The sequence below is a fragment of the Antechinus flavipes genome, chromosome 1 (genome assembly GCF_016432865.1).
Source record: "Antechinus flavipes isolate AdamAnt ecotype Samford, QLD, Australia chromosome 1, AdamAnt_v2, whole genome shotgun sequence".
In the NCBI taxonomy this organism is placed as follows: Eukaryota; Metazoa; Chordata; class Mammalia; order Dasyuromorphia; family Dasyuridae; genus Antechinus; species Antechinus flavipes.
Genome location: NC_067398.1, coordinates 71,515,476 through 71,541,272, shown reverse-complemented (window position 1 = coordinate 71,541,272; position 25,797 = coordinate 71,515,476). Strand labels below are relative to the sequence as shown.

The 25,797-nt window shown below is 33.0% G+C and overlaps 1 protein-coding gene across 13 annotated transcripts in view; it reads left to right on the top strand.

Moving 5' to 3' along the window:
* Positions 1–25,797, top strand: part of IKZF1 (IKAROS family zinc finger 1) — a 132,597-nt gene that overhangs the window by 72,955 nt on the left and 33,845 nt on the right. For 6 of the 13 annotated variants that reach the window (XM_051984262.1, XM_051984239.1, XM_051984279.1 and 3 more), the window contains exon 4: positions 23,465–23,524. The exons of the other annotated variants lie outside the window; for them this stretch is intronic. In XM_051984262.1, the coding sequence (XP_051840222.1) occupies positions 23,465–23,524 (60 nt within the window). The remainder of the gene's footprint in view (positions 1–23,464; positions 23,525–25,797) is intronic. 13 annotated transcript variants of the gene reach the window in all.

Here is a 25,797-nt window from a genome sequence, read left to right as displayed (position 1 = left end):
ATTGTTTCACAAACAAGCCAGAGTAACCTTCTGGTTTTGATATATGTTCTCTAGCCACATAGAATCTAAATATCCCAGCCTCAGATACCTTTGCCAAGCCCATCTTGAGCTTTGTATCACATGCCACCCAAACTGCAAGATACCATGTCATCCCCTTCCAAAACCCTTTTTCCCTTCACCACCCCCAGAGTTTTCCATTCTAATATTCCTGAAAACCAGTTTTTCTGGGAAATACACTGGGGGAAATAAAGAAAAGAAGACAAATCTTTGGGACGATAGTAGACTTAAAATAGGAACCCATCCTTTCTGCATGTCCAGCAGGAGATGAGTTTATCTCTGCATTCTGTGAAATTTCCTAGGCCTTCTGGGATTGTACTTTCTTGTTTAGATAGTAAAATTGGGCATGTGAGAAAAAGAGCCTTGTCAAGGTGATTTTACTTCCTATGATCCCTGAATCCACGAGGGCAGACCTCAACATGATATTTGAGTCCAGAGATGGCTTTATCCTCCTAACCATTTTTGCCTAGGCCAAGACATTCCTTCATGTGTGTTAACTGTGTTTGTTCATTTTTTTAAAGGTTCAGTTATTTCACTAGCATATTTATTAAGTACAATGCAATTAAGTCTGGTGTCCAGATTTCAAAAAGTTGAAGGGAGTTTTCATAAACCACTTATTTGCTTCATTTTAAACTCCTTTGTTTTGCCAGTATTTGTGAGGAAATGCTATCTGGTGAAAATGGGTCCAGAAACAGTAGTCCATTTCAATCCAAGCCTTTATCTAGTCTAGTTGGCAAAATACTATTGATTTTCTGGCAACCATTTAGGTTTCCTCCAATCTGTCCAAATGAAATACCATAGTTTAGTGAATAGAGTGCTACTCCAGGAATCAGGAAAACCTGGATTCAGTACTAAATCTGACACTAACTGCACAGTGATAAACAAGGTATTTAAGTTCTTTGAGATTTTAGTTTGTTCATCTCTAAAATGAACATCATGATGACTCTTGTATTTCTATCTTAGAGTCATTATGAAAATAAAGTGAAGGAGTATATGGACACTGTCTTGCAACCTTTACAGTATATATGTCCATTACTATTATAAAAGTCTGTCTGCCTTCACAGATGATGTTTAAAAACACTTATGAAATTCCTTCTGTATTTACAAGTGCCAAGTGTTGTTTGATATATTTAGTGACAATGAAAACTTGCTATAAATTTGTTCTGATTTATCCACATGACCCTTACCTTGATAGGTTTATCAAGGAGAGATCCTGCAGACAACAACAATCATTTAATCTAATCCTCTTCCTTCTATTCCCATTATTTTATAGATAAGAAAACTGAAGGAAAAGATCAGTAGAGACTACAGGTAGATAAAACACTAGTGGTGATACTTGGTGGTAGTAATAGAAGCAGCAGCAGCTTCAAGAGTTCTCAAGCTAGAAACAATAAGGAAATGTGAAAACTTGTCAGAAAGATATTATGGGGATCCTAGTACAAGCAATGGACATAGGACAGATGTTGTTTGTCAGCTTCTTTGCTTATATCCACTTCTGAGTCAAAGTTCAAGGAACTCCTAGGGAGTAACGGTTTTGGTCAAGATGGAGTGGAAACCCAGAGGGTCATATCATTTCCAGCCCAAAGGAAACAGGGAAGAACAGAATTGTTTCTAGTCCTAAGGGAAAAAGAGCCCTAAGCATTATCAGTTGTAATTCCAACCCTCTTAATGGGTAAGAGCCAGAGTACAGACCAAGACAACAGTGACCACAACTCTCCACAGATCACACCACCTTGGAAGCACCCATAACTTCCAAACCCCCAGGACTAGCTCTGGAAATAGTAGTATGGTACCCCGCTCCTTCACATACAAACTGGAAACAGAACCCAACATTAAGATAAATTTCCAAATTAAGAAATACGGTGGGGAAATAAGCAATCAAAAAAGAAAAGAAAGAAAGAATCTGACCATAAAATGCTACTACACTGACAAATAAGAGCAAAACACAAACAGAAGATAATAAAGTCAAAATATCTTCCATCAAATCTTTAAAAAAATGTAAATTGAATGCAATCCCACCAGGAATTTCTGGAAGAGCTAAACACTGATTTTTAAAAACAAATGAGTAGTAAAATAAAAATTAGATAATGAAAGGAAAGGACAAAAAGAAAATAGTGACAAGACAATAAAAGTTTGGTAAAAGAGGCATGAAAAATACTGAAGAAAATAACTCCTAAAAAAGCAGAATTGGCCAAATGGAAAAAGATGTACAAAAGTTCACTGAAGATTATAATTGCTTAAAAATTATATTTGGGCAAGTAGAAATTAATGACTATAAGAAATCAAGAAAAAATAAATCTAAGTCAAAAGAATGAAAAAAATATGAAAATATGAAATATCTCATTAGAAAAATAATTGACCTGAAAAATAGATTAAGGAAAGATAATTTGAGAATTATTGAACTATCTGATAACTGTAATCAAAAACAGAACCTAGATAGTGTATTTTAAGAATTATCAAGGACGATTGCCCCTATATCCTGCAATCAAAAGTAAAATAGACATTGAAACCATACACAACTTATCATTTGAAAGAGATCCCAAAATGAAAAGAGAGCCCAAGATCAAAGAGAAAATATTTCAAGTTTCCAGCAAAAAATTAGTTAACTATCATAGAGGCAGAGTCTATTATCACATAATATTTAACAGTGATAACATTAAAGAAGCAGAAAGCTTGGAATATGGTATTCTGGGAGGCAAAAGAGTTGGAATTACAATCAAGAATAACATACCCATTAAAAACTGAATATAACCCTTCAAGGAGAAAAACAGATACTTAATGAAATAGAAGATTTTCAGAAATTTCTGATGAAAAGACGGGGGCTAAATAGAAAGTTGGACTTTGAAATTCCAGATTCAAGAAAAGTATTAAAAAGATAAACATAAGCGCAAAATCATAACAGAGTCAATAGTGTTTACCTTTCTGTATAGGAAAATGAAACATGTTTTCATTATTATGAGAGTTAAAAACATTTTCCTTAGAAAGAGGTTATGAGTGTCAATTATGTTGGAGTGGTGTTTTTAAAAATGATAAGTAAGAAAGAAGAATGTGTTGGGAGAAGAGAAAAGGGAGAAGAAGAATGGCAAAAAATATCTCATATAAAAGAGGCACCCAATAAATAGCTTTTACATTGAAAGAGGAATTGGTGAAGGAAGGGATGTATTAGCAGGGAACAACTGAACCTCACTCACAGAATGTAATGAGAAAGAGGAGAGTGATAAAGGAAATGGCAGATAAAAGAAGGCAATGATCAGAAGCAAAACAGAATTGAGAGGAGGGATAGAATAAAAAAAAAAGAAAAAGAAGAATAAATAGAAGAAAATAGACGGAGAGAAATGCAGTTACTAATCATAACTATATATGAATAGGATGAACTCATCTATAAAATAGAAAGCAGAATGAATTACAAATCCAACAATATGTTGCTTACAAAAACATACTTGAAAAATAAGGGGTGAGAACAAAATCTGTCATGGTTTAGCAAAAGTAAAATAAAAGGCAGTTACAGCAATCACAACCTCAGACAAAGCAAAAGCAATAAAAGATCTAATTAACAGACAAGCAGAGAAGTTGCATTTTGCTGAAAGATGTTCATAGGAGAGTGAAATAATATCAATATATACATATATGTCCTAAATTGTTTAGCATAGAAATTCTTAAAAGAAAAGTTAAATGAATTATAGTAGGAAATAAACAGTAAAACTATACTAGTGAGAGAATTCAACTGTCCCACTCAGAAATAGTTTAATAAAAGAAGGAAAGGGAAGGGAAAGGGGCAAAAAAAGGAAAGAAAAGGAAGCAAGAAAGAGGAAAGGAAAGAAGTTAAGAAGATGAATAGAATTTTACAATAGTTGGGTGTTCTAGACCTCTGGAGAAAACTGAATAGGAATAAAAAGGAATATTTTTTTTCATAGCAAAAATTGCTTATGTATTAAGGCATAAAAACCTCCCAAGCAAAGGCAAAAAAGCAGAAATATTACATGCTCCTTTTTAGATAACAATGCAATAAAAATTACATTTAATAAAGAACCATAAAATCTTAAATTCAAAGTTAATTAAAAATTAAACCTAATCCTAAATAATGAATAGATCAAAGAACAAATCATAGGAACAAATTTCATTTCATTTCTTTCATTTAATTTCATTAAAAAGAATGACAGCAACATTCTAAAATTTGTGAAATTTAACCAAAGCAGAATTTGTGGGAAAATACATACCTCTAAATATGTACATCAGTAAAATAAAGTATGTAACTAAAAAAATCTAGAAAAATAATTTTAAAACTTTAAACAACTAAACAGTAATCAAAATAGAGAATAATAAAGTTGAAAGTAAAAAAAAAAATACCTTTGAACTAAAATATAAAACAAAGGACTGATTTTGTGAAGGAAGGACCAAGAAAATATGCCCTTAATTAATTTAGTTTTTGAAAAAGAAGAAAGCCAAGTCATCATAATGAAAACTGAAAAAGGAATGATATCACCAATAAGGATAAAATTAAAGTAATTGTTAGAAGTTATTTTGCCTAATTATGTGCCAACAAAACCGACAATCTAAGTGAAATGGATGCATATTTACAAAACATATAAACTGTTCGAGATTAACAGAATAGGAAATAGAATACTTATATAACTCTGGTGGCTTGTTTAATTTCAAGCCATCAGTGAGCTTTCTAAGAAAAAATTCTCAGGACAGATGAATTTACAGGTGAATCTTGCCAAACATTTAAGAAACAATTACAGTAATATATAAATTTTTTTGAAAAAAATAGATAAAGAAGGAACCCTACAAAATTTCATTTTATGACACAAATATGGTTTTGATACATACATCAGTTTAGTATTAGAAACACTGTCGGTATTGACCATCTCAGTAACAAAAACAACAAATATCATGCAATTCTATCTATAGAAAAAGAAAAAGCCTTTAATATAGCCCCCATTCCTATTGAAAACAATAGGAAGCACAGAAATCAATAGAATCTTTTCTAAATGATAAGTAATATCTAAGACCAAAGGTAATGGGGATAATCTTGAAATGTTCCCAATGAGATCAAGAGTGGAGCAAGGATGTCATTAATACCACTATCTGGAGATGCAAGTTGTAGCATTAAGAGAAGCAAAGAAATTGGAAGAATAAAAATAGGCAATGAGGAAATAAAACTATCCTTCTTTGCAAAAAATGTGATGGTATACTTAGAGAACTCTAGAGAATCAACTAAAAATTTGCATGAAATAATTTTAGCAAACTTGCAGGATATAAAATAAACCTATATAAATCAGGAGTATTTCCATATATTATCAACAAAACCCAACAAGAGACAGATAAATCCCATTTAAAATAACTGCAAACAATATAAAATGCTTCAGATTCTACCTGCCAAGAAACATCCAGGATTATAGGAACACAATTACAAAGCACTTTTCACAAAATAAAGTTAATTCCAAATGATTAAGGGCTAAGATCTAAATGATCTAAATTAGATCTAAAAGATCTAAATGATAAGTGGCTTGGTGATTAGATTGACGTGCCTAAGATCAGGAAGACCTGAATTCAAATTCAGTCTCAATCACTAGGCAAGTCACTTAACCTTGTTTGTCTTTTATAAAAGGAATTGAAGAAGGAAATGACAAATCACTCCAGTATCATTGTGAGGAAGATCCTAAATAGAGTCACAAAGAATTGAACATTACTGAAATCCCTGGAAAACAACAATAAACAGTTAGTGAAATATTAATTATTCATGAGTAGGTCAAGACAATATAATGAAAACAATTCTATCTAAGTTAATTTATTCATTCCATTTTGAACAAGTAATACTAAAGTAGCCAAAACTAAAAGTAAAACAGAAAATGAGGGGGAGAGAGTGGCTTTTACAGCACATTTCTCTGATAAATGCCTCATTTCTCAAACATAGGGAACCGAAACAAATTTATGAAAATAAGAGCCATTCGAGTTAATAGGAATTCATATCAAAGCACTTGAACAGGCAGTTTTCAGAAAAAATCAAGGCTTTTAATAGGGACATAAAAACAAAAACAAAAAACAAAAAAAAAAAAAAAAGAAACCCTCTAAATTACTACTGATTAGAGAACTGCAAATTTAAATAACTTCATCCCTGTCAGATTAGCTAATGTGACATAAAAGGAAAAATGACAAATGCTGGAGTGGATTGTGGGGGGAAAAAATGGGACACTAATATACTGTTGGTGGAGCTATGAACCAGTCTACCAATTCTGGAGAAAAAAATTAGAACTATGATGAAACAGCTATAAAACTATACATACTTTTTGATCCTGCAATACCACTATTAAGTCTATATCACAACAGAGATCAAAAGAGAGAGGACATATTTGTATAAAAATATTTATAGCAACTCTTTTTGTGATAACAAAGAATTGGAAATCAAGGGAATGCTTATCAATTGTCTAAACAAGTTGTGGTATATAATTTTGATGGAATATTATAGTATTATAAGAAATGACAGGCAGAATGTTTTTGGAAAAAACCTGGGAAGATGTATGAACTGCTGCAAAATGAAGTAAGTAGAACCAGGAGAGCAATGACTACTATCAGCAATGAGTAAGAATGATCAGTTGTGAAAGACATTGATCAAGACAGTGATACAATACAATTCCAAAGGATCCATGATGAAAATTTCTATCTACCTCCAGAGAGAGAATTGATAAACCCTAAATGCATATTGAAGCTTACTTTTCTTTTTTACTGGGTTTATATTAGTTATTTTATTTTGTGAGAGGCTTTTGGTAGTGTGGCTAATAGGAATATTTGCTTTGCATGATGTCACAAGAAGGCAAGAAAAAATTGAAAGAAAAAAATTAATGATTTAATTAAAAGTTTTACATATAATTGGGAAATATTTAATAATTTAAAAAAAAAATGAAAGGAGCCCTGCCTTCAAAGAACTTACATTCCCCAAGAAGATAGAACAAGTGCCTGGAGGCATTGGAGAACCATTGAAAATCTCTAAGCAGGGGAATGACATTAAGACCTGGTTTTTAGGAAGATTGTTTTGGCAGTTATATACAGGATGGATTGGAAAGGAAGAGTCAGGAAACAATGAAACCAATTAAGAGACTGTTGCAGTAATCTAGGTAAAAGGTTATAAAGGTCTGAATTAGGATGTTGGCAGTTTGTGCAGAGAGAAGGGGATGCATGTGAGGTATATGTATGTAGATTCAGATGTAGAATCAATAAGATTTTACAGAATTCACTGTCTATACCACCTTGCCATACGTGTTGTTATATATATATATATATATATATATATATATATATATATATATCCATAATATGCTTGAACAACAGAGAACAAACAGAATGATATCCTATTACTCTTTAAACATACTCAGAATTTCAAATTCATCCTAATGAATGTGTCTACCACTTAGGACACTAGTTTTTCTGTCTTCTCATTTTATTTCTAGCCTTCTTTGTTGTTGCTGCTGCTGTTTCTGTATAATTATTTCTCTTTTTTTTCTTATGTGTATTTGGAAATATTGAGTATTAGCATTTTTCAGGTTTTGCTTTCCTCCCATTTTCTTAACATGTTTTTCCTACTAGATAACTGAATTATTTTCTTCCTATTAAAAACCCAAAATCAGAGGACTTGGGATAATCCGTACATATATGTTAGATCCAGAATATATGGTGATATATTTGATTGAGTAGCTAAAGTTCTTATTACAATAATGAACAATCATACATTTATGTAATAAAGCCTACTCCATAAAATGAGGGGATTTGATTAGGTGGCTCCTGTAATGGGCTGAGGCTTGAGTTGATGCACTGAGGTGCCAAGCACATGAGGCTAAATAGTAATTGGACCATACTCTATTAATATATAAGCCTGGCTAGCTCAGTCGGTAGAACATGAGACTCTTAATCTCAGGGTGGTGGGTTCGAGCCCCACATTGGGCGCCAATTTGTTGTAATGACCGCATATTTCAAATCAGCTGGAGTCAGGAACTCAGGTTAAGGGAAAAATCTTCAGTCTTTATTGAAGTAAAGAGGTGAAAAAAGATTGAGATAGCAATATGGGCAAGAAGGATTGCGATAGCAATATGGGCAGCTGCTGCGACAGGAAGCCAGCTAGCAGAGAGAGAGATCTGAGCTGAAAGGTCATCACGATGGCAAAAGCAAACAGTCTCTCCTCCCCTTCCTTTTCCACTCCCCTGCCTCCACCCACCAAAATCGTCATTGCCTATATAACACATCAGGACTTGCACAAAGAGTGGGCGGGGGCCATTCTTTCTCCAAGCTTATATATTAATAGAGTATGGTCCAATTACTATTTAGCCTCATGTGCTTGGGACCTCAGTGCATCAACTCAAGCCTCAGCCCATTACAGGCTCCCAAACTCCTTTCTACTTCTAGATCTATGAACCAACCTATAATCGTAATAATTGTCCAGAGTTATACTAACATGGGATTTTTTCTACAAATGGAAATTCAAGGAGAAAGAGAAGGATGAGAAAGAAAAATATTTCACAAAATCATGAGAAAAGCAATCTTCTGGTCATTTCTCTAGAAAAGATTAGTGATCCTTATACCTATAGCTGTTTCTTTTTTTGAGAGTTATTATTTGTACTCTAAAGCCCTGATTAACTGGTTACTTAGAAATGATCCAGAGGATGAATGAGGACATGTCATATAATGGAAAAAATACTGGTCTGTAATCACAAGCAATAGCCAACTTTCTAACTCTAAGAGAGGGAATTTAGGACCTCTGGTTGCTATCAGATTATGCCTTATTTAGATAGTTCCAATTGCTCTTCAGTTTGTCCTTATATCCTACCTAAATGTGGCCTTCTAATGATTTTATCCAGTGGTCCTTTTTCTGCACTCCCGGTTAAAGTAAAGTTAGGGTAATCCCAATTTCTAGTGACAACATATCATATACATATAAGCCATTTCTCATACCTATCCTGCAGCTTCCCATTTTTCTCGTCTTTTCTCTTTTCTATCTCAAGGATATGGGTTCATTTGTTAATAACTTTGTGACCTCGGGTAATCAATCAATCAATCAAATTATCAAAGCATTTTTAAGTGCATATTATGTTCTTAGCCCTTGGCTAGGTGCTAGAGAAATAAGGCAAAAGAAAAATAGTCCCTGCCCTCAAGAAACATACATTCCAGTGGGGGACATGTATAAATAATTAGGTGCATATAAACTATAATGGTATATCATTTCCTCTCCTGGGGCTCAGTGTTTTCATCTATAAAATAACTGACCTCTAAACTTTTGGCTCCCTAAGAGCTTTTTACCTGTGTGATAAGTGATTAAATTTGTGCTAAGTGATAAATTGATGTTTTCCCTTCTGTTCATTTTAAAGAAGCTGAGAATTCTCAGTAGGGTAGGCACTAAGAACCACAAAAGTATGTGATAGGCTAAATAATAAGCCTACTGGAAAAGATGAGAAAAATAATCACTACCTGCTTACCACCTCCCATGGTTTAGGAGTGGAAAAACACTACCTAGCATGTCTCTACTTTTGTCAAAAGAATGAACCATAGGATGCACACTTCTTATACTTGTAGATCTCTGCAGTTATTCCCATATATCCAAGGTAGAAGTGGTCTTTATCTAGCTATATGTTTCAGGTAAAATCATGGCAACAAAATTATTTCTTTTTCTTCTTGGCTAGAGCATAGGTAAGAATAGGCTAGAGAGTCAGAGATAATGGAATTTCTTCTTTTTCTACATTGAGAAAACTTGCTTAATTTGGTACATCATCATTTCAGTGGATCTATGCTCTCACCAATGTAGAGTTTTCCCTTATGATGCTTTCCCCATCTTCTCATGCTGGCTGATTTTTGTCCATGACTTTCCATATATTCTCTGAGATGCTTGAGGCTATTCCTCTATATTTCCTCTATATTCCTCTATTTTTCGTTTGTTTTTTAAATGTATTTCATATATACCAGGATATCATATATGTCTGTTCTCCATAGTACATATGGGAGGAAGAAGCTCAGTACTTCAAAAACTGATTTAAACTTTAGAGTTAGAAAATAATATATACTAAGTATTGACTTGATTCAGAAGAAAACTTTCATGGGGAACTTTTTTTTTTGCTAAGCAGTGACTTTCTCATTGAGAACCATTTTGATCCTCATTATTCTGCTTTAAAAAACAGGAAATTGTACCATCAAAGTTAAAACCCAAAGAAGGCAGGTGCCAGTCATATCACAGCATATGAAAAACTTTATGAAGTAGGCATTTCCCTTTCTTCCTCTGTTCAGATTCAGATTTAACTGTATACATTGATCATCTAGCCTGAAGGACTAATAAGATATTTGTTTTATGTTATTATGATTAATAATAATAATAATAGATTTATATAGTGCTTTAAGATTTACAAAATGCTTTAGATAATTGTTTTATTTGATCATCACAACACTGTGAGGTAGATACTGTTATTTTCACTATTTTCCAGATGAGGAAATTAAGACTGAGAGAAGGTAGATAATTTGTCCAGGATTATTGCAGCTTGAAAGCATCTAAGACAGGATTTGAATCCAGATCTTCTTGATTTCAAGCCCTGCACTATATCAACTGTGTTATCTAAACTAAAGGAAAATCTAGTCTGACCATCTTTTGGAATGTTACACACTTATTCCACTTCAAAGGGCAAGAATGGTTCAAGAGTAAGGTGGGAAGGATGCTTTAGAAGATCATAGATTTGGAGAACTTGAAGTCATCTAGTCCTACACAATCAAGAGAACAATAAATCAAGCCCTGCTTTGTAGTATTTGCTAGTTTCTATGCTATAAATAAATTCTCACATTTAAAATTTAACATTTGATCAATTTGGCTATAGCACACTCCTGGAACTATTTAACTCTTTCAGTAAATTGAATATAAGTAACAACAGTGTCTTAGAGTTTAAAATTAGGCTAGAAAATCTGAGTTCTACTTATTTAAAAATCTAAAAATGGAATTACATAATAATAGGCATTATTTTTATGTAGTTCCATATTTAGCTTTATTAGTACATAATGAGTAGTAGTAGTAGTAGTAGTAGTATATGACAACTACTTTAAAATCACAAAGTCACATTAAATCAACTCCTATCACATAACATGGTATTTTTCCCAATTATACCTCTAAATGTATATTAGTTTAATGACACAAATGTGGATGTTAGCACTACATGTATACATAAAAATTTAGTGAGACATATTTATAAAATATAGTTATTTATTTTGTCATCCTAATAAAATCAAATAATTCTTATTCTATTTCAGTAAAACCTTTACTTCCCTGTTCTCTTTTGGCCTGCCCAGAGAATGTTGTTTCATTAGGGATCCTGCAATAGGATCAACAGATTTATTATAGCACAAATAATTTAAGAGATTAACCAATGGAAGTTCAGGGTTGAAGGGTGATAGGACATAAGAGAAAGCTAGAGATCATTTCTGATCTGACAGTTCTTTACAAACTCTACCTAGAGGTTTTGAAGATATTAATCCCTTTCAATATTATATGTAATAGCTATTGAAAAATAAAATAAAAATGCAACATCAAAAGCTACAATAAATTTTCTTGTACTTTTTTGCACTCTCATCCTGATCCAAATGAATCCTGGTTGATAGCCTTCTTGAGACTTCTCGAATGTTAAAAACAGAAAATGGCTGGTAGATGTCTGGATTGTTTTTTTTTGTTTGTTTGTTTTGTTTTTAACAGTTATCTCCAATGACCACTTTTGCCTCTTCACACTGCTATAAGTTGGATTCCTGGAAGTGATAAAATGTCATTATATTGACTTAGAAAGGAATCCTGAATGGGAACCTATTGAGAGACAGCTTAATGTGATGGAAAGAATGCTAAATACGGAGACGTTATCAGTGCTTATAATCCTGATTTTGTCTCTTACTGCACATTTCTTAACAAGTCAGTTCATTTCATAGAGCTCCATTTTCCTCTTCTTTAAAGTTAAGAGGTTATATTTGATGATCTTTCCCTACCTTTAGTCCTATGATTTCCCACAATTAACCTTTAGTTCATCATTTCTGCTGCTTTCCAACCCACCCAGGGAGCCAACTTGTCCCTAGTTCAACATTAGTGGTTGGCAGTAATGTGATTAAGTTGAAAGAAATTCAGGTAAGCCTGTAGCATTCTGGAGATGTCCTTATCTTGTAGACACAAAAGTCAGGATAATCTTTGCCTTTATTTTGTGATCTCTTTTAGGAAACATTTCTAAAAAATTAGCACCAACTGGGTGGTCTTCTAATAGACAGTTACTTAAGTTATAAAGCAATGTGTATTTCCCTGAACTTTTTTCCTCACTGGAATGTAATGGGGAGGTTGCATCATTACATCCCAGCAAGCATTTCCTGGCAGTTGACAATAAAGAAATGATAAATCAAAGAATTGTGCTTTGCCACAAAATAAGATTTTGCCCCCAAAAAAGCTGAAAATGAATTAATCATAGGATTACATATGTGTGTATATACATATGGAAAGGACCTCAAAACTGTCAAATACAGATCCTTCATTTTACAAATGAAAAACTATAGCCTGGGAAAATTAATAATTTGTCCAAAATCACATCATTAGTATGCATCAGAGATAGGATATGAACTCAGTTTCTCTGTATCCCTAAAACCAGGAGTCAACAAATAGATCTAAATTTTCAATTCAAGATTTACTCCTGTCTAGATAGTTGATCTTCTACCAGAATATTTGGGGATGACTAAAGATTCTAGAAACTCATTGATTTGAATATTCCCTCCAGATCTCAACTTTTCTATTTCTGCCTCCCCTATGAATTCTTACCTGTATCTTCCATAAGTTTGCCACATGGGATGGCAACATGCTAAATGAAGGCATTCTTCATTTTCTGCTGACATCTCTAGAATATGAGTATATACTTGGACTGTCCATCTCTTAAATCTCACTCTTACCATATGACTAGTCCATCTTTGTCAGTCAAACAAAATGATAAGAAATCACAGAAGGAATTCTGGAAGGCATAACCCTGACTAAGGGAAAATGCAGCCATCTCTGCTAGTCAGTAGTTACAGAGAGAGATGAAAGAAAGGACATCAAAAGGAAAACTAATAGATGTCAGTGACTGTATTTTAACTCAGACATTCCAGAACTTTATCTATTGTACCATTTTGGATTCCTCTTATTGGATATCTTCAATAAGAAGCTAGATGATTACTTTTAGTCTATGTTGTAATGCGAATTACTTTTCTGCTGTGAATTGGGCTATAGTGAGTGACTCATGTCCTTTCCAACTCTACTATCTGATTCTCAGAGATAAGGATCTCTTCTAGTGGTCTAATTCAGAGACAAGGTATGCAGCTAAAAAGCAATTCAGAGCAATAAAAGATCAATGCAAGATATTCTACAGCACAGTACTAAAAAAGAGATGAGTGTAGATTTGTACTAGTTAGGACTTCAGCCTTGCAGTAAGACTTCAGCTGGCCCTAAAGAATTGGGATAGAGGGATATGATATCAATGAGGCAGAATCATTGTATGTTTACAAACCCATTTAGAAGAAATTAGATGTTGAGAATGAGTTTAAGATTGTAGAATTGGGCTGGGTAAGGACATGGCACCAAATTGTAGAACACTGAATATTCTGCAGAAGATTTTGTGTTTTATCCTGTAACATGAAAAATCATTGAACACTATAGAGTCAAAATTAGTGTAAGAAATGTTCTGTTCACAATGATGAATCTGTCCTTGTGTACAGAATTTGTGGAATAGAAAAAAGAGAGTCTGGAAAGCAAGAACACTATTTGGAAGGCGATTAAAATAATACAGGAGGGCAGATCAACACCTAGACTACAAGACTAAGATGAAGGAATGGGATAGAAAAGAAAGGGAAGGAAAAAAAAAAAAAACCATGAGATATTTTCAAAGGAAGAACTGACAAACTTGGTGATTGATTATGAGGGTAAAGTAATGAATGATGTGAGTCAAAGATGACTTTAAGAATAGTGATGACTTTATGGGAAGTTAGAAGAGTTAGCCAGTTTGGGCGTGGTAAGAGTAACAGGAAATAATGGTTTTCATTTTTGATTTGCTGCTTTTGAGACGCGAAATAACATCCAAGTATCTGACTAAAAGGACAGATGTATAAATGAATATTTGGGATCTCTGGATTGTTTGAGCAGTTGAAAGTTATTTGATAAACACAGAAGCAAAAAGATCATATCATACAAAAGATAGAAGCAGGGACACCTAGAAGTAAGTAAGAAAGAATTCCCAAGGATGGCAAAGGCATAGAAGAATATTGTCAAGAAAATTCAACAGAATGAGCTCAGAATTGGGAAAAATTCTGAGGGCAGTAAAAAGGCTTTTAAAACTATGTTTTGGCAAGAAGGCTAGGAAATGATTGACTTTGCTGGTAGGATTTAATATTAATGGGCAACAGAGGAAGCAAAACTCCTTTTCCTTAACTTCTATTTCTAACTTTTCTGTCAATAAATATGATCTCCAGATGAAAAAGGTTAGAACAGATATGCAAGAACTAAGGCCAAATATGGATGAGGAGCTTGTAAATTGTTACTTGGCATCTCAATATTTTACTTTGATTCTGGAAGAGTTAACAGATATGATATTGAACTGCTCTGAGGAATCAAAGGATCATAAAAACATAGATTTAGAATTGAAAGGGACTTTACAAGACTTTGTATAATACCTCCCAACTCATTTTAGAGATCAGAAAACTGAGCCCAAGCTAGGATAAGAAGTGGTTTGCCCAGATTCACACAAGATGACTATACCATATTGAAACTTTGAGAAAGTGCAGGACAAAAAATCTCTGTTTAGATTGGAGATGGAAAAAGGATGTAGTCTGACTAAAAGTGAAGGAATTATGTAGACTACAGACAAATTACCTTGAAAAACAAAAGAAGTAGAAACAGCATTATATATTAAAAAGTACACTGGCTCTAAAATCAAAGGATGTGGGTTCAAATCTTCCCTTTGACATGAAGCTGCCTAACTTCATGAGGTCTCAGTTTCTTAATGGTAAAATGAAGGAATTTGACTAGAATAGTGAATTGAAGCTATAAGTTCAACTATAACTATATTCATATTATCTACAAGCACTTAGAAAAGTTGACAAGCTAAAAAGTGTGGGAGAAAAACATACCAAGCTAACTTCATTTCCTTTTAGTATATTGTAATTTCATCAAAAGATTTCATAAAGTCTTTTATAGTAATGAAAGCCAAGTGAAGAAATGTGAACTGGATAATAGTAAGGTGAATATGTAGGTGTTAGAATGAGTAGATTAATGTTGATTAATAGACTGAAGGCAACCAGAGGAAGGAAGCACTATGCTTCAGAGCTTTAGTCTGTTGTCCTTGTTCTTTTCAACATATTGATCAGTGTGTGTGTGTGTGTACGTGTGTGTGTGTATGTGTATATTTACAAACAAATATATTTATGTATACATGTTTGCATATATGAAATTTGTGAATGATATCACGGACAGGGCAACCATCTAAATCCAACTATATACAAGTTGGGAAACTAAAGTCTACAGAATCACAAAGTAGAAAATGAGAGGCAGAAGGTGAACCTATAACCTTTAATTCCAAAAGCAGTGCCATTTTCTTGATGCTCTACTGCTTTACCTCTAATCCAATCTATACTTGAGTGAAAATTTCCAGGGAGGGATTGTACAATTTCTACTTAGAGACTTCTATCAGTGGGAACTCACTAATTCCTAAAGCATTTTCTTTTGCTTTTAGAGAGTTCTTATTGATTTTAAAAAGTTATTTTCTTTATGATCTCGCAAAATTTGCTTCTCTGCAACTTTCTCTTGCTCCTAGTTTTGCCTTCTAGGGCTCTTTCACAAGACAGCTGTACTTCTCTTCACTAAAATTCCCCAGGTTCCTCAGGCAATCTTATCAAATAATTTCAAGCCTGTTCCAGCTTGGCAATATCTTTTTAAAATGTAACAGCAAGAAATAACACTTCTTCTTCTTCAGGACAAACTATGGCAAACTATGGAAAACTTAATTTCCCTAATTTGGAATAATATACACACAAGATTGCACTTGTTTCTTTGGGTGATTCACATTGAATCTGCAGTTGGCTAAAAACCTCCAGATCTTTTTCATATCAGCTGTTGTCTGTACATGTCTCTTCTTCAGTGTTTATAAATTATTATTTATAATAATTATATTTTTCCTACATATTTTCCTATAATAATTATATTATCCTATCCATAATAACTTAATGAAATTTTTTTGGATCCCAGTTCTGTCATCTACTGTCTCTCTGAAGCATTGTCTTCTATAAACTTGATAAACATGACATCAATGTCTCTGTCCAAGTTATTGATAAAAAATGTTGATCTGTGGGGGTGCTCTACTAACTATATCATACCTAGAAGACATAAAGTCTGTTCTTTGATTTATTCCATTAGTACAGTTCCAATTCCATCATATAGCTGACATAGATCTATCTTACTCTTGAGGTTACTATTAGAGACTTATTCATGTGCCTTACCAAAGTCCTGGTATATCAGTGGAGTTCCATAAAGAGGTATACTCTATAATGATTTTCCTTCCTTCCTTCCTTTTCTTTCTTTCTTTCTTTCTTCCTTCCTTCCTTCCTTTCTCTCTTTGTCCTTTTCTTTCTCTTCTTTCCTTTCTTTCTCTTTCTCTTCTTTCTTCCTTCTTTTCTTCCTTCCTTTTTTTCTTCTATCCTCCCTTTTGTCCTTCCATCCTTCCTTCCTTTCTTTGTCTCTTTTTTCTTCCTCCTTTTCTTCCTTCCTTTCTTCCTTCCTTCCTTCCTTCCTATCTTCCTTCCTTTCTTTCTCTATAGCATTCACTCACGGTCTTATTTCCACTACCCAATAGGCTAGTGCTCACCCTTTTACTCTTAACTCCATGCCCCCTCATACAGGTAGAGGCATGTGATTGGTTTAACCCTATTGCTACTCAGAACTTCTAAGCTCAAGCAGATGATTACCCTTACCCACCCACTTATAGATGCTTGCAGCCACACCTGGTATATGACATTTTCTTGATGAGCCCATGATTACTTGTAGTAACTAACTAATATCTAAGTGCTCACATGCTTATAAACCACCTCTTGAGTTAAATATTCTAGAATTTTTCTAAGTGATAGAACCAATTTGCTTTCAAAGGACAATAGCAATGGATTGAATCTATCAAGATAAATTTTAATGAGGAAAATAATAACAAGGGTTTGCTATGTATAAAGTACTATGGTAGGCAATAAAAGAACAGTGAAGATAAATACAATATGGTCCTTCTTTTAAAATGATTTGGGGACCACGAAGTTTTATAAGGGAGACTATTGTATGCATATAGCTATTAATATGCAATCAAATAAGAGTTCATAAGGCAGGTGTCATAGTAGACTAGATAGGTGCTCATGATCCCCTTCTTTAGTGTCAGTGCAGATGGAAGGGGGCCAGTCATCAGAATCTGTTGGTTCATATAGGAGGCTACATCATCATGGACCACCCATGCTATTTAATTTCATTACTAAGAACAGCTTAGCAGCCATCCTTAAATAGACAGATCAGCGGAACCCCAGGTAGAATCCCATTTCTCCAAGACAAAGGCTTATAATCTCACTCCTAAATATAATACATAGACTGTGGAGAGGAATTCCTGGATACCAGACCATTGACAGAATGAACAAAAGCCAGAAGCAAGAAAAATAAACTAGTTTTCTATAACTGCTGTGGCACAGACTCTAGCCCCTACTTTGACCTCCTTTGTTCAATATGAAAATAAGCCCTTCAAGTACTGTTCTTTCACTATCAGGAACTGCAGACAAAGAGTATAGATAAGCTGACAAAGGAATGCTGAGGGTGAATGGATGGTCTTGCCCTTTATGTTAAAAAAAAAAATGACAACTTGATCCTCAGCTGAATTTATAAAAATGGAGTGTCCAAATCAAGGTCCAAGATCCTATGTACTCTGTGCTGGTCAGACTACAACTACCATATTATGTTCCACTCTGGACAACAATCTTTTAGAGACACCTTAATAGTTTAGAGTTCATTCTCGTGAGAATTCTCTTGTAAAGAGACTTGAACCCTCCCAGGAACACATGAAGGAACTTGGGGATATTTGGCCTAGATTGGAGAGGAAAATATCTTTATGTTTTTAAGTGCCCTGTAATATAGGGAAGGGCAAATTTAATATTAGTATCAAGGAGTTAAAGGGAACCAGATTTAAAATCAATATAAGAAGGAATTTTATCTATCTAAATGATGGTTAGCTTTTAAAGAGTTATTGGTGACTTCTAATTGGGTATTTTAAGTTTGCTGAGTAGTAGAAAAAGGAGCTAGATTACAGTGGAGTTTGGAGGGAATAAGGGAGAAGGAAATAAAGATAACAGGCACAGACCACTCACTTAAGAAATTTAGCAGTGAAAAAGGAAGTGGAAGAATAGCCAAAGGGGGAAGTAAGGTCAAGTGAAAGTTCTTTCAAAATTGGGGACACATGTGCATTTGATATTAGAGTGCAATATAGTAGAAAGAGTGTCCAGTTTTGGAATCAGTGGAACTAGATTTAAATTCTTCTTATCCTTATTCCCAATGTCACTTTGGGCAAATTATTTAGTCTCATCTGTAGAATGAAGGGATTGGACTAGATGTCTTCTGAGGTGGATTCCAATTCCATGTCTACAATGGCAGAAAGACATGGAAAAACAAGGACTCATTGAAGTCCTTTTCGAATTGGAAGATACTGAAGAACAAAGAGATAAGAATGAGAGTTAGATGTTATCAGTTCAGTTCCCTTTTTTGTCCCTTCTATGAAAGATACAATAAGCTTTCCTCTTCTTGAGGGACAGAATGTTGAGATCAAATTTGCATAAAAAAATTATTTCTAAGTTTGACTTACAGTCAATAACATCAAAAATTCATTACTTTGGTAGATAGATTGTATCCAAAATATTCATCATGCTGTGGTCATCCTGGTGAGTTTAAAGCTTATTGAGACTCATCATAGAGATACCTTGCCAAGCCTTATCTATACTCAAAACTTGGTCGTGTAGACTAAGTATTTAAAAATACTTAATTATCTTATTAAAAGATTATAGATGACCTACTCAAGGTATGGCTTTTATTCCTCTTGAAATCACTTTATATATAGTTAGCATTTACTTCATTTTCATAGATATTTTATTTCTTCCAATAAATAATAAGTAAGCCCTTTGAAGTAAAGGATTATTTCATTTTTATCTTTGTTCCCCAGAAATTAGCACAATGTCATCAGTGATGTAATGGAAATTTAAGAAATATCTGTTGAATTTGTAATAGAGTTATAGATCTAGAGATTGAAGGGACCTAGAAGGTCATTTTATCAAGTCTTATCATTTTACACATGAGGAGACTGAGCCACAGAAAGGTTAAATGACTTGTTTAAAGACACATAGGTAATAAGTGTTAGAGATGAGATTGACTTGACTCTAGTAGCATATTTATTCACTAATGTAAAATACCTTCCCATCACTTTCCTGATTGTCTACCTTCCTGGCTTAATGACTCTTTTCTTAGCTTAGTCACAATGTGGTGACTTTAGGAAATGAACCCATTAAATACCAGATAGAAAAGCAGTAAAAGACACTTCAAATTAAATTTAACCAATTAATATGAGAGAAATGATTTGAATAAGTTTGAAAGGCTAACAGTTTAAATATATATATACAAGTATATTTCCAGTTTTATTCTGATCTTAAGTCTAAATCTTTATCACTCTCAAAGAATATTATAAGCCAACTTTCAAGTTGGATGTAGAATATGATTACTTCTAATTTTCAAAGGATTGCCTCTTTATTTAATGTGACAGAGGGCATGAAAATCCTATAATTGCATACACAACTAAACATACACTGAAAAAGAAATTATAAATTCCCATTTGTGTACCCCCACAGGTTAACTTAGTGTTTAGCACATAGTAGGTGTTTAATAAATGCTTGTTGATTTGTTGACATTACTAACATGTTTAAATTTCTTCTTTTCAGTCTTCTACTCAGTTTGATTAAGAGAATTATGAAATGACCTGAGAAAGTGATTACAAAACTCTTGGTTAATGATTTCTAGGAATAAAAAGCATTCTTCCAAACCAATGGAAATTAATTTAGAATAGCAAATTTCAGTAAATTTAGGAAGCTAAATTTAATTTAAAGTATTGATTTCTTAAATCTATGGTATATTCCCTGAATAGGTATGAGAAGTTTGAAGGTATATGAAAAAAAATTTTTTTAATTAGTAACCCAAAAAGAGTCATTAAGAATAAACTGTTCCCCCTTACTTCTCATGTCACTCTCACAGCTCTAGCCTCTGGACCAAGACCTTAGCCTCAGTGTTTGTCTACTTTTTCTGCTTTCCTTTGTATGGAGGCCATAATGAACCAGCTATCTCACTTACTCCAGATTAACCCTGAAAAATAATCCTAGCTAGCAAAAGTAATGTGAAGTATTGTAATTGTTCCTTTTCATGAGACACTAAAAAGATCTCTTATTATAAATAAATCAGTAAGTTATACTAAAAACTGAAATATAGACAATACAACAATTAACACTTAAATATTAGGATAACATTCTTTCTGCTAAGAGATTCAAACAGATATACATTCTTGATATAGTCATGAAAACAGAATAGACAATGTTTACTCTGATTATAGTCAGTCCATTCAATTCAGTAAGTACTTAAATATTTTCTTTTCAGTAAACAGATACAACACCGGTTGAAGAGTCAGAGAGCAAGGAATTCAAATTTTGCCACCAATGCCCATGACTAATATGATCTTGGTCAAATCACTTAGGTGCGCTTAGGTAGTGCCTAACTAGGCATGGACAGAGTGCCATGACTGGAATCAGGAAGATCTGAGTTCAATTTTAGCCTTAGATAATGTGTGACTCTGGGCGAGTAATTTAATTTCTGTCTACCTCAGTTTCCTCAAATGTAAAATGGGGATAATAATAACATCTGTGTGGTAGGTGAGGCTCAAATGAGATACTATTTGTAGCCTTTACTAGTGTACCTGACACATAGTAGGCTCTGTATAATGGTTAGCTACTGTTATTACTTACCTTCTTGGGGCCTCATTTCCTCATTTGAAGAAATGTTGGACTGGTTGACCTCTGAGGGCCCTTCCAGCCAGAGATCCATTACCATATGTGCTAGATATACAAAAAATAAATCTCTGATTTCATGAAGTTTATAATCTACTATAGGGATGCAGCATGTCCCTAAACAATTATATACAAAGTTATTTGTGGTATGGGGAGTGATGCCAGTCAATATGGATTGCTGCTTTTTTTCAAATCCTTCTTTAACACTACTTTCATTGTCAAGCTTGTCATGCTTTTATGTGTTTGAGAGTATGAGTGAAGATTCATTGGCTCATACTTGTCAGTAGCATCTAGGTAGCATGAAAGAGAAAAATAAAACTTCAAATCCTACCTTATTGAGTGAGAGTTGCTTATATACTAAGAAAATCTTTAGTATACTGAATATGATCTTGTTATTATGTGTTGCTTTAGAATTTGCATATTTACCAGAAATATGTATAGTTACCACTTACTACTGGATTTGTACATAATGGAGTGGAATAAAGTGAATTTTTGCAATTTCTAGTTATTATAAATAACCCTAATCAGGCATTGGAGAGCATATAGCTTTTTTTGAACTTGGAAACTATCATGTTATTTGGATCCAAATGAAACTATCCTGCCAGCAATTTCAGTAGTGTAAATGATCAATTTAATCAGTATTGCCATATTTTGTTTTTTATTAACCGCATAGAGTTGAGAGTAGATGTTTGTGTATGCTCAGTGAGGTCTGAAAAGTACACCTTCTATGATTTGCTACCCACCTTCAGTATTATAAATGCAACTTGACATATCACAAAAGAAACTGACATTCTGGCATTAAAGTTTGTGAATTTGTAAATATTGATTTATAAAATTAATAATATTTTAAATGTCCCTTGTTTCACCCTAGCTAACCAATTACTTTGCTTATTTCTAACCCCTGCTCAGGTCTCCAATATTTTATTTTTTCAATGACTTCCATGTTTAAAAGCCTCCCCCAAAATTAATTTGATAAAAACTCAAATCTTCATATGAATTTTTTGGAAATGTTTTTCTGCATTTCATATTTAATAATGGAATCTTGTGATGGAATGCAGTGAAAAACATTTGCTTGAAATCATAGGAGCATAGCTGAAACTCATATCTTTACTCCATAAAAAGTGTTTCAGGGCATCTTGTTCAGTTCTGTTTCACACCTTATGCAACTGGAATAGTCAACATTTTACTTAGCAGTAAATTTAGACATTCTCCATATTTTTGAGGGCTACAGCTATACAATGTTATTTCTCATTAAACCAAATGTATGCCTTTGTGATCTCTAGTTTACACCTGAGGATTGGCTTTCATATGAAATAATTTCTAGCAACAATTGAAATTCAAAATTATCTCATGATCATATAGCCAAACTTTTATTGGATCTGGTAATTTTATGCTAATTTGAATATTTTTGTAGAGGAAGTACTTTTAACTTTTTTGTCATTTATTTCTTTGGCAGTTTGATGAAGTTTATGGACTGCTTCTTACCACGTTTTTAAATTCACAAAATAAAATGCACAGCACTACAAAAGAAACCAATTATGTTGAATAATATCTTGTGTTAATATCATTAACAATAGTGTTAATGATAGTATTAACATTTGTTATATTTTATTTGTTATACAAACATATACATTGCATGTCTATTTTAGTTATATTGGTCTAATGTAATGGTTTAAAAAAAAAAAAAACAACTTCAGAATTCAAGTTGTGTCTCTGTTGTAGATTCTCTTTTCAAAAACATCTTTGTCCTTGCTCTCATTAGTTGTCACTGTTACTACATGCTCCCATTACATAAGTGGGAAAACTGAGTCAGGGTGGTTATTTTTTCATTCTTACAGAAGAGAAACCATGTGGCAGAGTGAATAGTATTCTGGGCTTGAAATCAGGAAGACACTGGGCAAGTTACTTAACCTCTCTGTACCACGGGCCACTCCCTAGGACTTATCTCAGCCAGATTATGATCTATGATTTTTCCTTGTAGCATGTAGAATTTCATATGGGGTTTACCAGATATCCTTCAGGTATCCATGGAATATAGAAACTGCAAAAGAACTTTCCTATGTCAGATCACTGAGAACAGCAAATTATCATTTTCATTTGTTTGATAACTGACATCCTAAATATTTACATTGGCAATATCTTTTCCATGTTCCTTGTATGATGACTAACAGTATGCCATTTGGTTAGGTAAGCAGTGGTTTTTAATTAATAATGTCATCGCTTTTTGACTTTTACTGTATTTCTCTAGCAATATTACAACCCAGCTTCCTGTTTGCATTCTTTATTGCAGTTACATATGGGGCTGAAGGCTTTAGGGATTTTCACGCATTAATTCCAAAATCTTATTCTCGTAAGTATACAATTTGCTTTTAGAAAATCACAGTCCATTGACATTGAACCCATTTCTTTCCCTCTGTATTGTTCATTCCAGTGCTTGGTATTCAGTATTACATATTTTAAAAAACCCAATAGCATGTGCAATTTAATATTTGATTAGCAAATATTATATGAAATATATCTCTTGTATAAGTATTTTAAATCACCAAAAAAGGTTTCAAATTTTCATTTTTATGAAACCATATGCTTTCAGAAACAGTTAATACTTAGCACTAATGAACATTTTACATGTAATCCTACAGTAAGACTATAGGTAAAGTGAAATGGAGAGTTGAGTAATTATTAAGTGAATTTAATCTATATTCAGAGGTAATTGGGATGATTCAAGCATTGAGGAAAAACTCCTTTTCTTCAAAAAAAATTTGGTAAACTTGAATTGTCCAGATAATTGTGATAACTCTCCACTTCAGCTTATTATCAAAATCACATGTGTCATTTAAGGAGACCATATTCCCCCAAAATTTGTTTCAGTTATTGCAAATAGTATGACTGTGTGAGTCATTTGACTGCCATGTTACTTCCAAGAACACCACTGCATGCTGCATGGTCAGTGTTTGCATGTATAGTTTTTTTTTTTTTAATGTAGATGTACATAGATATGAAAAAGAATATATTTATATTTATATGCATATATGTATTATAAAGATAACTATATACACATATATATTGTATATATTTATATTTAGGGGTATAATATACCCCAAATAATACCCCCAGAAGAGATATTTTATAGCTAAATCATCTATAACCATCAAGTTCCTTGAATATAAATAGTTTAGAATAATGAAAAAGTTGTTTTTATCAATATTATAAAGTAAAATTTCAAATTATGTTCTTGGATATTTGGATGACATACTACATAATGATGATATATTTTAGAAAAGAAGGAATGTAGATTTGTGACTAAAAAATTATTTCAGAGGCAATCTGGTGCTATCTTCTCACTTTTACAGATTATTAAGTGACTTGGTCATGGTCACACAAATAATAATCAAGAAAGCCAGGATTTGAACCATGATAGCAGGAGTACAAGGCCAGTTCTGTTAGTAATATCAAACCTTAATTTTATTAATGTGATTGTTATTGTCCAATAAGGAGTATCATTTAAATTCTTATACTGTGTTCACAATTTCTGTCACAGGCAGACACTGAAAACTATTTGTACTAAAAAAGGGTGGGGGCTAATTTTTATGGGAAACATAAAATGGAGCCCTGTGCTCCCTGCAAGTATTACTAATCAAGGCACCTGAGAATAATCTTTGAATCAAACTGATATCATCAGTGTATCATGTCTTGCTATAGGGAATACAATGTGCCATGTATTAAATTACTAAGTGCATGCTGAATATTCCCCAATTGATGTTATTGAACCAAAAGAAATGTTAATTTCAATTTCTTTTTATTATTAACAGTTGTCGAATGTGAAGGGACAAAACTGATAAACATATCTTTGAAACTTTCTTTGAGTATTTCAAAGTATTGGGTTTGATAAATTAAATCATTCACTGAACCTTTTATAAATTGTACAAGATAGCTATCTAATTAAAATGGCATGAGTTGGTCCCCATTTTGGAATTGAAGTAGAGAAAACATACTGGTCAATAGTAGAGAAAGGGCAATAATACCGACTAGACAACACTAAGACACATTTTGAATAGAAAAAGGCTAAATGGATGTGCCCAAACAGCACTGATTTCAAAAGGGGTCAGGGACACTCCAGTTTACCAAATCTGTCCTTAATATTAAAACTAATGAGGATAGTTTTTAGTTTGGATTTGTTTTGTTTTTAAGAGAGGAGGGCAGGAAAGGTGGCTTGTTTTTTTTTTTTGTTTTTTTTTTAGGCCTTATATCTTTGCAGGTTTCTGATATCCTACTTAACAATATCCTTTTTTAAATAAGATTTTTAATAGAAATATCAAATTAATCACTTATAGCATGTTTATCATAAATATTTTAATTTTGTGTCTCTTTGATTCAGCTTTTCATGCTGACATTATAATAGTTATAAAATAACTTAACTGGTTACAATTATGAAACAGTAAAGTTATAATACTAAGTTTGATGTGATCTAAAAAAAGGAGAGCTTACTATGGAACTAGTTTGATAAATAGTTTTTTTTTAAAAATCAGTACATAAAAAGTACATTTTATAGTACTATTTCATTAAGTCGGAGAAATTTTAAGATTTGAATCATATTGTAATATTTAATTCAGTCCTTTGCCATTT